Raw genomic sequence first — 17,259 nt, forward strand, 5'->3', positions numbered from 1 at the left:
TTTACAGCAAGTGGTAGTGTATAAGGCTGATGTCAGAGTGTCTGCTACAAGCAATGCGAAGCTTTGCACTACAAACCATTCCTTGTGTTTTCTATGTGTCATGTCAGAGTGAAAGTGAAGCTTGATGCTAGAAAACACAAGCTAAAGTTTGTAGCGCAAAGCTTCGCATCGCTTGTAGCGCCCACTCAGACATTAGCCTAAGGATTAACTGTTTTACAATCCAATACGGTCTTAGATTTAATGTTATCAGCTAATATCGCTCTATTTGACTTCCAGATATCGGAAAATATGTATGTTAACCTCTTCTGGCGCTATATTCAATATAATCCATTTACGTTATAGAACTTTTTACCGACTGAATAGGAAGGTGGTAGTATACTTATGTTTCCGGGTTTTATTGTAGATCTCTCCTGCTTTATGAATCAAATGTTAGTGAGATTGAAAGGAGTACATACACCTAGGTCTCTATTGGCCTGTTGTGCGCCTCAGGTGCGAATCGAACCCACCACCTCCGGTCTACCAGACTAGAACACTAACCACTAACCAACCTACCTACCTAATGCATAATATATCATAAATAAGAGATCTTTATGAATACATGACTTGTTGCCGTGTCAAACGTATTTTCTGTTAATCAGTTCAATTGAATTTTTCAGAGCCAATGCATGGTCTTCAGAACTTGTAAGAAACGAATGTCCAATAGTCTCAAAAGACTATTTCCAAAAACCTCTATAAGTATTTTAGGAACAAAAACCGCGCTCTTTAAAGCTGTGATTGCGACAGTTCTAGTACTAGGGACGTCGTTATGCCTTTTATTAGAGTCATTTATTTCAGCGTAAATTCTAAAAATCTACGCTCTACGCTCTACACCCTGTAATCCTCAGCTCTTAAATAGTATATAAATATTTTTGTTAAATTATAAATTTAAATTTAAAAATTACTTAAAAAGGAATACCAAGCATTTGCTATTAAGCAATGAAAAAATAAACAAAATCAGACGATGTATAAATATGAAGCATTGTTGAATATATGTATAAATTTAATCCAGAGGACTAATACATAAATATGTATGTAAGTGTTTGTATCAGTACATATTAATGCATACATAAAATTCATCCAACAGTTTCAAGGGTAGACATTTTTAACCTTAACGTTCTAACAGCGCAGCTAGTTCTAAGAGCTAGAAATTTAGTAATTTTCGCAAGACAGAGCACGAAACACATACATATAACCAAATAAGAATATAATTTATCCTTTTGACAAGAAAATTTATTTCATTAATAACTTTCAACTAAATAGAGTATAAATACTAATGAGTTAAGTAGTCGATCCCAGTTGTTGTATTTAGAGCTGTAGGGTATGAAGTAAAATAAACACATACAATCATAAAAGTCTATGGACTTGTATACATATGTATATAAGACTATCAATGAATGGGATGTTTATTGGATGAGTGACAAAGTAATTGCTAGTTAAATTTTAATTAACTTTTAAAACCAAAAATTACTTTTTAAACTTTTTTTGGATTTGCAAAATAAAACTTTCGATAAATATGTTAAATATCTTTTAGTTAGCAAGGATAGCAAAACTAATTTTCTCTTATTACAAACCATTTATTTACTAATTTTATCGATTTATTTCTTGTAAAAGAAATTACTTTTTTACCCAACCATTTTGTCAGCTAGAATATGAGAGGCCTACTTTACAATGAATAGCTTTAGAATAAAATATTATTTTTTTTTTCATTTCCTTTTTTTTGCAAATTTAATGTAATAAAATAACAAAATCATATAAAACATGGCAAGTGAATGAAAAGTGGAAAAATAAAAGTATAAAGAAAAACATACGGTTGAAAAAAAAAATGTGCAAAATTAGGTTGAGGGTACAGACGTTATAAAAAACAAACCATGTTTTCTGTATTTTTCCATATTTTAATAAAAATATCAAAAGGAAAAAATTATATTTTCCTTTTAAGCAAAATAATTAGATAATTGAAATTACTTTTTATATAATTTTTTAATATGAGGGTGTATAAATAATAGATTAAAATGTTTTAATAAGAATATTTCAACATACATAAATATGAATGTATTTTTAAAAGTGAATAGAAATATTTACAAAAATCATTTAAGCCTAATTTTTTCAAAAGAAATGGATTTCAGCTAAGAGGTTTTTTCGGGTGTTTTGGATATGAAGATTATACCATGAAAGAGTTTTTATTTTAAGAAATTTTGCAAGAATTTTAATTAGTAGATTTTTCATTATCCTTTAACAGAATATGAAGGCTGTCTCATAATATATCATATATTGTAATCCTTTAAGATAAGGAGTCTAATAAGAAATTTTGTTCTTCTTGGCTATTACACTTTTTAATTTGCTAAAATTCCAATCAAATATAACCACTTTTTTAGATTTCTGGACTAGACTATTGACTATAGACAAGTCTATAGACTAGACAATAGACTAGACTATAGACTAGATTATAGACTAGACTATAGACTAGACTATAGACTAGACTATAGACTAGGCTATAGACTAGACTATAGACTAGACTATAGACTGGACTAAAGACTAGACTATAGACTAGAATATAGACTAGACTATAGACTAGACTATACACCATACTACAGATTAGACTATAGACTAGACTATAGACTAGACTATAGACTAGACTATAGACTAGACTATAGACTAGACTATAGACTAGACTATAGACTAGACTATAGACTAGACTATAGACTAGACTATAGACTAGACTATAGACTAGACTATAGACTAGACTATAGACTAGACTATAGACTAGACTATAGACTAGACTATAGACTAGACTATAGACTAGACTATAGACTAGACTATAGACTAGACTATAGACTAGACTATAGACTAGACTATAGACTAGACTATAGACTAGACTATAGACTAGACTATAGACTAGACTATAGACTAGACTATAGACTAGACTATAGACTAGACTATAGACTAGACTATAGACTAGACTATAGACTAGACTATAGACTAGACTATAGACTAGACTATAGACTAGACTATAGACTAGACTATAGACTAGACTATAGACTAGACTATAGACTAGACTATAGACTAGACTATAGACTAGACTATAGACTAGACTATAGACTAGACTATAGACTAGACTATAGACTAGACTATAGACTAGACTATAGACTAGACTATAGACTAGACTATAGACTAGACTATAGACTAGACTATAGACTAGACTATAGACTAGACTATAGACTAGACTATAGACTAGACTATAGACTAGACTATAGACTAGACTATAGACTAGACTATAGACTAGACTATAGACTAGACTATAGACTAGACTATAGACTAGACTATAGACTATACTATAGACTAGACTATAGACTAGACTATAGACTAGACTATAGACTAGACTATAGACTAGACTATAGACTAGACTATAGACTAGACGACTACTAGACTAGACTATGACTATAGACTAGACTAGACTATAGACTAGATTATAGACTAGACTATAGACTAGACTATAGACTAGACTATAGACTAGGACTAAGACTAGACTATAGACTAGACTATAGACTAGACTATAGACTAGACTATACTATAGACTAGACTATACTATAGACTAGACTATAGACTAGACTATAGACTAGACTATACTATAGACTAGACTATAGACTAGACTATAGTCTAGACTATAGACTAGACTATAGACTAGGACCATATACTAGACTATTGACTAGACCATATAGTAGACTATATACTAGACTACAGACATAAATCTGACTCAATTTTAATAATATCTCTAAATAGTGCATATTATCTTTGCCTTTAATAACTGATTATTATGATATTACACAAACGCCATTGTTTGTTTATCAGTGTTCCTTAGCTGCTCTTATTCTTTCCTCTTTTCCAAACACAAATTTTTTTTGGCTATAAAGTTTCTTTATTCATTCTCATTTTTTGTTGAACTTTGTAATTTTAGTAGTTGTTTTTGATTGTTTATTTTGGGGGAGTTTTTAATTCATAAGTAGCAGCAGTTTTGTTCTCTACAGCTGCTGTAGCTATACGTAATGCTACTGTTCCTGTTGCTTTTCCAGCTACTATGTTTATTTTCTTTTAAAGTTTAGTCGGGTATGTGTATGGGTTTGTGCAAGTTTATGTTTTTTAATAATTCTATTATAAACTTTATAAATTGTTAAGTATCTTAATTTTTGTTATTGTTTACTTTAACAAACAACAAACAAAAAAAAAAAAAAAAAAAAAAAAGAGAAAAAAATGAAAACGAAGTGAATTGAATTGAACCTGTTGTAGCCTGCCTGTTCATGTTAAGCTTCTGCTCTCAACTTTATTGTGCAGTGAACTTCTTTTCTTTTTTTCGTTTTGTTAGTTTCCGTACGTATGGTTCTTTGTGCCATTTTGATATTATTTTTAATAACGGTATATTAAGCTATAAAGATTTTTATGCTTATGTGTTGCTATTACAATTTAATAAGCTATAAAAGCCTGCTTTTGCTTGCTTGTCTGACTGGTTTTATTTTTCTTCCTTTTATGCTTTTTATTCCTCTTCTTGGATACTATGTTCCTGCAACAGATTGTGTGGCTTTAGATTTTTGCCTTAAAACTGTTGTTGTTACGTATAAAAGTACGATTAAAATGTTGTAATAATAAAAACAAAAATAATCATATTTTAAGTTTTATTTTTTAATAAATACTTTAATGTAATTCACATAAAATTTATTTAGCAAGAAATTATATTTCTAGGGCAGGGAAATACATAAAAAGTTTTCAACCTTATAAACAATTTGGTTAATTAAGTTAATGGAAAATATACATAAAAATTTTATATTTTAAAGGAAACTAATTTTAGTGAAAGTTGGATGGTCAGTGTAATAGCTAACGGAATCGCAGTGGAACTTTTGGAAGTTGTTTACCTGCATTTCTTGTTTTCTTTTCAAGAATTTTCTTACTGTAATATAACTATGAAGTTTAATGAGAAATCCTTATTTAGTTAATATTACTTTAATTTCAAATTCAATTCATTTGTGATACTTATTAGACCCTAAAGGCTTTAGTTTATTATTACTGATTATGTTTCAAGCAAAATAATTAAATTTTTATTACAATTTTATTTGCTTTTCATCATTCGTTTGGTCACTTTGCAGTACTCAAAGCCAATCTTAATCAAAATGAAAATTTGTTAGGAAAAAACACTCAGACATATTTTTTATAATTTTCATTCAATGTATATTATTTTCTTTTAGAAAATATTTTTTTATATTTTTTTTGGTATAATAAATGCTGAAAATTAATTTCTTAACCCTTGTTACCAGATTGGGGTGTGAAATATTTCCTGAGTTTGCTTTTCAATATTTTCTTTTAGAATTTTCTTTGTTATTTTTGTTTATTTTGTTTAACTTGGTTTCTCCTTTTACAAAATTTAGCCCACAGCTAATTGCACTCTTTTTTCTTAAATTTATTTCTTCGAATTATCTCAGGCATTTTGTAGACAAAAGACTGTAACCTAAGAAATATTAAGAAGAATTTCTTTGGTAAATACAAATTCACTTTATGTGGAAAATAGCTCTGAAAAAAAATGTTTTTCTTGTGAAAAGTTACCAAATATTTCGAGAAAATTAAAAATGAAGTACAAAGTTGAGCTACAATAGGTAGAGGCAGAGACGTTGCTAAAGAAGGTCACATCAGTTAGAAGGGCAGATGTGCTAAGTTAACGAACGCACGAACGAACGAACGAACTAACTAACTAACTAAGTAACTAACTAACTAACTAACTAACTAACTAACTAACTAATAACTAACTAACACTAACTAACTAAAACTAACTAACTAACTAACTAACTAACTAACTAACTAAAACTAACTAACTAACTAACTAACTAACTAACTAACTAACTAACAACTAACTAACTAACTAACTAACACGAACTAACTAACTAACTAACTAACTAAACGAACGAACTAACTAAACTAACTGAACGAACTACGAACTAACTAACTAACTAAACTAAACTAACTAACTAAACTAACTAACTAACTAACTAACTAACTAACTAACTAACCCAACTCAATTTTTGAACTCTGAATTTATAGGTGTTTTTACCTAGTCGTTTTGATTAGCCACTTTGGTCTATGTCACATTGAAACTTTCTTCTTCGCCCTTCTTTCCCCACACTAATGAGGACTTGTTAGTCAAATATAAATATCTTAAGTATAATTAGAAGGAATGTGTATGTTTCTATCCATAGCACAAACTAAAAGAAAAATTAAAAAGGATTATTTTCTTTTTTTGCTTTAAAAGGATTTTGCAAAAATTATAAGAAAAAAAAATAAAACAAATTTTGCATCTTAATCAATTTTGCAAAAGTTTTCATTATGAGGCGGAGTACTGCATAGTGGAGGCAAACTAATAAATTATTTTATAAGAAACTGAAAAATATAAAACTTTATGGAGGCGAGTTTTTTCGGAATTTTCATTACTTTAACATGGTCATGGCATTGAAGGCAAGTACTTGCTACGCTCTTTTAGAAATTATACTTAAAACGTCACTGAAGAATATGAACTTGTGTTCGTTAGTCCATTGTCGTACTTAAAACGCTACTACTAATTTATTTTATTGCGCATAAAATCAAAGACACTGATATAGCTCATGTATTCCTTTTAATAAACTTTGCTTAAGATTAGGGTTTCAGAGATATCAGTTAAAAGAGTTGAAACTCTAATAGTATGTGTCAAATAACAACATTTGGAACCCATATTTTGTGATCTTTAAAGCATTTTTAATATGAATACACAATTTTAAATATTTTGATTCAAGTACGACTACATTGTTTAAATAAATTTTACATTTATTTTGTTCATAATTTTAACAAATATTTTCCACTGTAAATTGTATTTTAAATTTGGTTTTAGTACTTCTCTGAAAAGTTTTTCATACTTTATATTATTAAACGTATTTAGTTATTTGTAAAAACACTTACCATTTCATTCTTAAATATAGTTTTAATTTTAAGTCGCCTTCAAATTGTTTTAATTTTAAGCTGCCTTGCCTTGGAAACTAAAAAGAAAGGAAAAGAAAAAAGTTTTGAGTTTTATAAAGAAGTGAATTAATTTGAAAGATAAATGTAACAAGTTGTTTGAATATTGGTGAGTATATTGGGTAAGGTAGTAACTAATTTCTTTAAGGATTTAACTTAAAAATATTTTGAAATTTAAAATAACTTTTTATTGAAAAAAAAAAAAAAAACTCAACAAAGTTGCAGACTTTAGAGAAAAGCTATAGTCAATGTTATTGGTTTGCTAAGTCACGATTTTATCAACGATTTTATTTTTCATAAAAGTTCCAGTTAACTAATATTAGGTCGTCAAAGTCCAATAAATCTTATATACTTAGGATTTATTTATCCGTTAGGTTAGTGGTAAATGTTCTAGTGTGGTAGACCGGAGGTCGTGGGATCGATTCCCACCGGAGGCACTGGTTAAGCAGCTCGATAGAGGCCAAGATGTATCTCTTTGGATTTGGTGTATTAACATCCCTCTTACAAACTAACTAACTAAAAATATAAATATTTCCTATTAAAACTTTCTTCAAAAGTATTACAACTCTTATTTAATTCCTAAATAATTAGCATCATTTTATTTTCTACACCGATTACTTCCAGTTGAATCAATTAACTCGTTTTAAGCTTTGTTATTTTTTCTATACCATTTCCTGCTTCTTTTCTATTGTTATCTGTAACTGCAAGAAAAATAGCTAAAATAAACTAATTAAAAATAAAATAAGATCTTCCAGTATACTAACTACTACTACGCAGCCAGTCAGTCTCCAGTGCATTTTATTTTAATTTTACTGCATAATTTTTCATTTACTTTTTTTATTTCTGTCTTGGTAGCAACTATTTTTTCTAGCTAGAATTGTTTATTTTTCTACTTTAAATAGAAGCGTTTACAATAAAATGTTAGAAAAAAAGTGTAGGAAAAATACACAATAGTAGTGCATAAACCATGGAGTTGTGTCCTTGTATTGTCCTTATTATTATGCAATTTATTTTGCAATAATAGAATGCGTTTTTACGTAGTTTTTTTCTTTTTTGTATAAGTCATTTATTTAGTTTTTGTTTATAAATGGTAAAGGAAGAAAAAAAAGTATTGTTTGTTATTTTGCGTTAGAAAATATGAAGTAACATGATGGATTACACCTGCTGATGTTCATAATTTATACAAAATTTTAAACACATAAATAGAGTTCTACATGCAGAGATACATATTTTTCCAACAAAGTTCACTTTTTCTTTAAAAACTGAAAATTTCTTTGAAAAATAAGTAATTTAAGAAAAGCCTGCAGGAAAGTTTTCCACAAACATTTCACTTTATATTGAAGTTGTCATTTTCTCATCAAAAATAAATCCAGTTCAAAAACTTCACCGTTTTACCAAAGAGCTGTTATATGCCCCAAAATGTAGAGAAATTTATTTTCACAAAGGAAGAAGCTACTTCCCACCAAAAAGTCACTGTTTCAAATTCAAAGGGGCAGGAAAAAAGAGAGGGGCACAAGAACGGGAGGGCGACAGAAAAAGCACGAAGCGACGAAGCACGAACGAAACGAACGAACGAACGAAACGAAGAACGAACGAACGAACGAACGAACGAACGAACGAACGAACGAAAACGAACGAACGAAAGAACGAACGAACGAAAAAACGAAAACGAAACGAACGAACGAACGAACGAACGACGAAGAACGAACGAACGAACAACGAACGAACGAACAAACGAAACGAACGAACGAACGAACGAACGAACGAACAACGAACGAACGAAACGAACGACGAACGAACGAACGAACGAACGAACGAAACGAACGAACGAACGAACGAACGAACGAAAACGAACGAAGAAACGAACGAACGAACGAACGAACAGAACGAACGAAAAACGAACGAAACGAACGAACGAACGAAAACGAAAACGAACGAACGAACGAACGAACGAACGAACGAAACGAACGAACGAACGAAGAACGAACGAACGAAACGAACGAAAACGAACGAACGAACGAACGAACGAACGAACGAACGAACGAACGAACGAACGAACGAACGAACGAAACGAACGAACGAACGAACGAACGAACGAACGAACGAACGAACGAACGAAGAACGAACGAACGAACGAACGAACGAAACGAACGAAACGAACGAACGAACTAACGAACAACGAACGAACGAACGAACGAACGAACGAACGAACAACGAAAACGAACGAAAACGAACGAACGAACGAAACGAACGAACGAACGAACGAACAACGAACGAACGAACGAAACGAACGAACGAACGAACGAACGAAGAACGAACGAACGAACGAACGAACGAACGAAAACGAAGGAACGAACGAACGAACGAAACGAACGACCGAACGAACGAACGAACGAACGAACGAACGAACGAAACGAACGAACGACGACGAACGAACGAACGAACGAAGAACGAACGAACGAACGAACGAACGAACGAACGAACGAACGAACGAACGAACTAACGAACGAACGAACGAACGAAGAACGAACGAACGAACGAAACGAACAAGAACGAACGAACGAACGAACGAACGAACGAACGAAAACGAACGAACGAAACGAACGAACGAACGAAACGAACGAAACGAACGAACGAACGAACGAACGAACGAACGAAAAACGAACGAACGAACGAACGAACGAACGAACGAACGAACGAAAAACGAACGAAAACGAAAGAACGAACGAACGAAAACGAACGAACGAACGAACGAACGAACGAACGAACGAACGAACGAACGAACGAACGAACGAACGAACGAGAACGAACGAAAACGAACAAGAACGAACGAACGAACAACGAACGAACGAACGAAACGAACGAACGAACGAACGAACGAACGAACGAACGAACGAACGAACGAACGAACGTAACGAACGAACGAACCGAACGAACGAACGACAACGAAACAACGAACGAACGAACGAACGAACGAACGAACGAACGCAACGAACAGAACGAACGAACGAACGAACGAACGAACGAACGAACGAACGAACGAAAACGAACGAACGAACGAACGAACGAACGAACGAACGAACGAACGAACGAACGAACGAACGAACGAACGAACGAAGAACGAAGACGAACGAACGAACGAACGAACGAACGAACGAACGAACGAACGAACGAACGAACGAACGAACGAACGAACGAACGAACGAACGAAGAACGAACGAACGAACGAACGAACGAACGAACGAAACTAACGAACGAACGAACGAACGAACGAACTAACGAACGAAAGAACGAACGAACGAACGAACGAACAACGAACGAACGAACGAACGAACGAACGAACGAACTAACGAACGAACGAACGAACGAACGAACGAACGAACGAACGAACGAACGCACGAACGAACGAACGAACGAACGAACGAACGAACGAACGAACGAACGAACGAACGAACGAAACGAACGAACGAACGAAGAACGAACTAACGAAACGAGCGGAACGAACGAACGAACTAAGAACGAACGAACGAACGAACGACGAACGAACGAACGACGAACGAACGAACGAAACGATACGAACGAACGAAGACGATACGAACGAACGAACGAACGAACGAACGGAACGCACAACGAACGAACGAACGAACAACGAACGCACGAACTAACGAACGAACGAACGTAACGAACTAACGAACGAACGAACTAACTAACGAACGAACTAATAACGAACGAACAGAAAGAACTAACTAACTAACGACCGAACTAACGAACGAACGAACGAACGAACTCAACGAACTAACTAACAACTAAACGTAACTAATAACATAACTAACTAACTTAACTAACAACTAACTAATTAACTAACTAACTAACTAATTAACTAAACTAACTAACTAACTAAAAGTCACCTTCTTTTTACCAAAAAAATCATATTTTACAAAAATTACTTTTTCACAAAATAATAATTTTGCACCCAAAATGACGGTTTCAACAAAACCTCACTTTTTCTCCTTAATTTTTCATTTCAGAATAACATTTTTAGCAAAAACTCACTTTTCATCTAAAAGTTATTTTTATATACAACAATTAAAATTTTATAGAAAATTTCTAAATAAGTATTTGTATGCAGTTTCAAAAAAAATCTCCATCATTACAAATTATTTGTAAACGAATACATGTTCATGTTTATTTGTTGCAATTTGTATTTGTCTGTTTTTAAACAATTTTCTTTTTAGCATTTCGTAATGCTTTTAGGAAAATACCATAGTGTTTTGTTTTTAGTTAAAACTATCCTCAAGTGATAATAATTTGTGTATTTTTTGTTAAAATTTTTGCTTTTATATCTTAATTTTGCTTAAACTTTTTAGTAAATAAATTATACAGTCTTTTGTATATGTAGTGGATTTTGTTTCTCATTTTATCTTATTTTTAATGGTTTGTAATTTTTGTTATTTTTTTGCTCGTTTGATGATTTTTTTTATATATTTATGGTTTTTTTTTTGTAATTTTTACACAAACAGTAGAAAAAAATAGCAAATATTTTTGCTGTGTTATTTTGTGTTCATAACAAACGAACCATTAATTTACGCCCTGATTTTCAAATTAAGTATAATGACATTAATTTCATTATTTTGCTGTACTCTTTCCCTGGTTAATGATAAATTTTGTAGTAAAATCAGAAATAAAAATACATTACAATAATGAACCTTTTTCGCCCTTTGGGAATGTTCATATAAAAGGATTTTTTTTAACAAGCTCAAATCACTAACCTAAGGATAGAAAGCCTAAGGGCAATTTTTTAATTAGGAAGTAGTTAAAAAATGCAGAAATTTTAACAAGCCTAAAGAATTATTAAAAAAATGTATTTTTTTTTAATTTTTTAAATGGTTTTAAATTTTTTACATATTTTTAAAAATGTTTGCCATAGTCTCTCTTTAAGTTTATTTATTTGTAGATAAATATTATTTTAGCTGAATTTTTCTTATTTTATTTAATTTTGTTTAACGCTGGCTTCCTTCTTTATCCTTTGGGTGCAAATTTTTTAAGCTTACAAGAAAAATAAATACAAATTTGCATTTTGACGAGATACATGTCTGGTAATATTTGAATGTCAAGCTGCTTGCTAGAGAAATGCAAACAACAAAAAATATAGAATGCCTGAATAAATAATATTCAGAGACTACATACAAATAGTTGAGAAAAAAACTAAACAGAATGCAAAATAGACATTATGACAAAAACGTTTAAAAAAAAAGTTAAATATGGAGTAAAATGCAATGAAAATATATATCAGCAGATTGCTAGATATGTTGAACTTGAAGGCAATAAAGTAGTCGTTAACTAAAGTTAAAGTTTAGCGACAAGCGACTTTTTATGGTAAAAGTTCCATTCCAAAATTATATTTTCTTTAATAAAAGTTAAAATCCTTAGACCAAGTTCAACGTTTCTAAAGGATTGAGGTTCGCTAAATCACATCTGAGATTTGAGATATCGTGTCCTATAATTTGAAGTACCGCCCTTTTTAAGATGCTATCTAAGGCTTAACTGAGGATGTTCCAGTCGACTTTAAATCACTTTCTGATTCTAACGATGTCTGTCCGTCCGTCAACTTCAATGGATGATATCTCAACAACTACAGTAGAATTTACAACAATTCAACAATCCAATTGAAAAATTGGAATGCACAAGCTTTTTGTAAAATAAAAGCAAATGTACGATAAAATACAGTTTTTGTAAATTTTTTGTTATATCAAGCGAATCTCGAAAAAGAAAGACGATATGTCTGATGTTAAACCTTTATTTTGAAGTTGACCGAATGGACTTTTAGATGGCATGCAACATTTTATATATAACGTTGTCTTCGAGCAATTATAACGTCTCAAAAAGGTCCAAAATATGGCGCTTTTTTTTCAAACTTTAGAACTAAATTGAAACATTAATAGTCCAATGTTTGTAACTACTGGCAATTTTCCAAGTTTAATAGTCAAAATAAATGGTTTAAATCATTATATTAAGAAAATATTTAAACTGTCAATTTCCTACTTACCCATTTATCTCTCTCTTTACTAACATTCTTTGATAAATTTCTTTCCATAAATAAAATCTTTGGTTTAAAATTCAAATTGCTCACCATGATGTATAAGCAATAAATAATGTCATTAATATCACTCATACGCACACATTACAAGCAATATTTTTTTTCATACTGTCAATTTGAAAACATTTCCCATTTGTACAATTTATCTATTTTCATTGTTTGTTTTTACATTTCTTTTTCTCTTTTAAAATATATTTACAGGTTAATGTTAGTAACACCTGGACAATGCCACAGGAGGGTCTTAATGTATTTTATCGTTTCTTTCGTGATCGAATATCATGGTTTGAAGCTGATGCTGTTTGTCAATTCCATCATGCCAATCTGGTGACAGGTAAAATATGTTCGTTCATACACTAAATTTCCAACAAGAGAATAAAAATACAACAAAACAGAGGTACAAGAGTACAAGATAAAATGAAAAAAAGTAATTTAATTTTTTCTCGTCCAAGAAAATTAAACAAGAATGAAAATTGTCTACCTTTAGGCCATATTGTTATTTTTTTCTCTTGTTTCTGCATTAGTCTTGCTGTTATTTACAAATGTCACTAACACTGTTAGAAAAATTTTTTAAAAAAGGCAGCAGCAGCAGCTATAGAAAAAAAATACAGTTCCTTGGCCAAGCTCTTATTGAGGCCAACTTGGCAGGTAAATGACAGACAAGTGTAGCTACAGACTGTAAAAGACATGTAGAATGTGCTTAGATATGAACGATTTAAAAAAATGTTGAAAACTTATTTGAATGAACAGTGTGTGGGTAGAGAGAGACAGAGACAAAGAGTCAGTCAGTCAGTTTGAAATAAAAATGACAAACCATATAAAACGGCCGGCAGCAGATATACTAAAGAAAAATGTTTACAATAAACAACTATTAGATAAACAAATAGAATAGCAACCCAAGTAGATATATTTTTTAATTTTGTTTATTTTTTGTTATTACAGTTCGAGGCTATGAAAAATAATATTAAAGAAATAAAAACAAAAAAATGTATTTGCAAATCCAATAAAAAAACAAAAACCTAGTGATAACATTTAAACCATTAAGGACTGTCCAGATGAGTGGTTTGGCAATGTACTTAAAGTGGGAATATTTTGAAAGTAAGAATCGAAAAGGTTCCTATTGTCTTTCTTAGCCCTTTTATGTTCTCGACCCATAGTCGAATCCTTCATTCCAGCAATTTTAAAAAGAACAACTGCATAATTTTTGATTTCCCTATATCACACAATCTCCGTCACTTTTTGGGAACTATAAATATTAACAATAAATATTAGGTTTATTTTTCTACCACAATATATCCTAAACACTTGATTGATAAAAATATTTAGAAATAACATTTAAGATGAGTATTTAAGAAAATACTTGAACAGACAAGAAAATAAACAAAATCTACCCCATAAACATACTACAAAAAATCCTTTAAAGCTCTTACCAAAAAATGATGAAAAATTCTGTCTAAGGATGACAACAACGTAGAAAAACAACCATTAAAAATATAATAAAAAATATAGAGAAAACCAACCTAAAAACTTAAGGACAAACTAGTGAGGGTCAAAAAAAATCACCAAAAACTGAATTTGAGAGCATTTCCATTTGATGTTGGAAATGATATCACTTAAAATGCAACATGTTTTATACAGTGTACCATACAAATCTGCGTAGGACATCATGTATGTATGTACATAAAATTGACTCATTGGGATGGCCTCCGAGAAACTCATCATTTTTATAATTTTTTTCCCTATAAATTAACGATTTAATTCATGCTTCGACCAAATAATCGATTTTTGAGGTGAAATATGGGTGATCACAGAATAGCGCTGTTTTTTTCGATTTACACGCGTTTTTAACAAGTTATAGCCGATATGTTTTCGACCAAACAATCAATTTTGTGGATGAAGTCATGGGTGATCACAGAATAAGCTTGTTTTTCGATTTAATGCGTTTTAACGATGTTATAGCCGATTTTATGTTTTTGTCCAAAAACTCGATTTTTGAGGTGAAATATGGGTGATCACAGAATAAGTTGTTTTTCGATTTAAATGTGTTTTAACGAAGTTATAGCCGGTTTTGTGTTTTCGACCAAAAATCAATTTTTGGATTGAGGTATGGGTGATCACAGAATAAGCTTGTTTTTGTATTTAAATGCGTTTTAACAAGTTATAGCCGATTTTATGTTTTCGACCAAAAAATAAATTTTTGGATTGAAGTATGGGTGATCACAGAATAAGCTTGTTTTCGATTTAAATGCGTTTTAACGAAGTTATAGCCGATTTTAATGTTTTCGACCAAAAATAAATTTTTGGATTGAAGTATGGGTGATCACAGAATAAGCTTGTTTTCGATTTAAATGCGTTTTAACGAAGTTATAGCCGATTTTATGTTTTCGACCAAAAAATAAATTTTTGTATTGAAGTATGAAGATTTAAATGCGTTTTAACGAAGTTATAGCCGATTTTATGTTTTTGTCCAAAAACTCGATTTTTGAGGTGAAATATGGGTGATCACAGAATAAGCTTGTTTTTCGATTTAAATGCGTTTTAACAAAGTTATAGCCGATTTTATGTTTTTGTCCAAAAACTCGATTTTTGAGGTGAAATATGGGTGATCACAGAATAAGCTTGTTTTTCGATTTAAATGTGTTTTAACGAAGTTATAGCCGATTTTATGTTTTCGACCAAAAAATAAATTTTTGTATTGAAGTATGAAGATTTAAATGCGTTTTAACGAAGTTATAGCCGATTTTATGTTTTTGTCCAAAAACTCGATTTTTGAGGTGAAATATGGGTGATCACAGAATAAGTTTGTTTTTCGATTTAAATGCGTTTTAACGAAGTTATAGCCGATTTTATGTTTTTGTCCAAAAACTCGATTTTTGAGGTGAAATATGGGTGATCACAGAATAATTTTGTTTTTCGATTTAAATGTGTTTTAACGAAGTTATAGCCGGTTTTATGTTTTCGACCAAAAAATCATTTTTTGGATTGAGGTATGGGTGATCACAGAATAAGCTTGTTTTTGTATTTAAATGCGTTTTAACAAGTTATAGCCTATTTTATATTTTCGACCAAAAAATAAATTTTTGGATTGAAGTATGGGTGATCACAGAATAAGCTTGTTTTTCGATTTAAATGCGTTTTAACGAAGTTATAGTCGATTTTATGATTTAGACCAAAAAATCGATTTTTGAGGTGAAATATGGGTGATCACAGAATAAGCTTTTTTTCGATTTAAATGCGTTTTAACGAAGTTATAGCCGATTTTATGTTTTTGTCCAAAAACTCGATTTTTGAGGTGAAATATGGGTGATCACAGAATAAGCTTGTTTTTTTCGATTTAAATGTGTTTTAACGAAGTTATAGTCGATTTTATGTTTTCGACCAAAAATCAGTTTTGGGATTGAAGTATGGGTGATCACAGAATAAGCTTGTTTTTCGATTTAAATGTGTTTTAACGAAGTTATAGCCGATTTTATGTTTTGGTCCAAAAACTCGATTTTTGAGGTGAAATATGGGTGATCACAGAATAAGTTTGATTTTCGATTTAAATGTGTTTTAACGAAGTTATAGCCGATTTTATGTTTTCGACCAAAAAATCAATTTTTGGATTGAAGTATGGGTGATCACAGAATAAGCTTGTTTTTCTAATTAAATGCGTTTTAACGAAGTTATAGCCGATTTTAGTTTTTCGACCAAAAAATCGATTTTTGGGATTGAAGTATGGGTGATCACAGACTAAGCTTGTTTTTTCGATTTAAATGCGTTTTAACGAAGTTTATAGCCGATTTTATGATTTAGACCAAAAAATCGATTTTTGAGGTGAAATATAGGGTGATCACAGAATAAGCTTGTTTTTCTAATTAAATGCGTTTTAACGAAGTTATAGCCGATTTTATTGTTTTCGACCAAAAAATCGATTTTTGAGGTGAAATATGGGTGATCAAGAATAAGCTTGATTTTCGATTTAAATGTGTTTTAACGAAGTTATAGCCGATTTTTATGTTTTTGTCCAAAAACTCGATTTTGAGGTGAATATGGGTGATCACAGAATAAGCTTGTTTTTCGATTTATAATGTGTTTTAACGAAGTTATAGCCGATTTATGTT

The 17,259-nt window shown here is 31.0% G+C and overlaps 1 protein-coding gene across 3 annotated transcripts in view; it reads left to right on the top strand.

Moving 5' to 3' along the window:
* LOC119604440 (mucin-5AC-like) overlaps positions 1–17,259 on the top strand; it is a 75,745-nt gene that overhangs the window by 48,863 nt on the left and 9,623 nt on the right. For all 3 annotated transcript variants that reach the window (XM_037957041.1, XM_037957040.1, XM_037957039.1), the window contains exon 3: positions 13,361–13,490. In XM_037957041.1, the coding sequence (XP_037812969.1) occupies positions 13,361–13,490 (130 nt within the window). The remainder of the gene's footprint in view (positions 1–13,360; positions 13,491–17,259) is intronic.

This window comes from Lucilia sericata, unplaced genomic scaffold (assembly GCF_015586225.1).
Source record: "Lucilia sericata isolate MDLA Ls3-8-SP2 unplaced genomic scaffold, ASM1558622v1 Contig000392F_arrow, whole genome shotgun sequence".
Lineage (NCBI taxonomy): Eukaryota > Metazoa > Arthropoda > Insecta > Diptera > Calliphoridae > Lucilia > Lucilia sericata.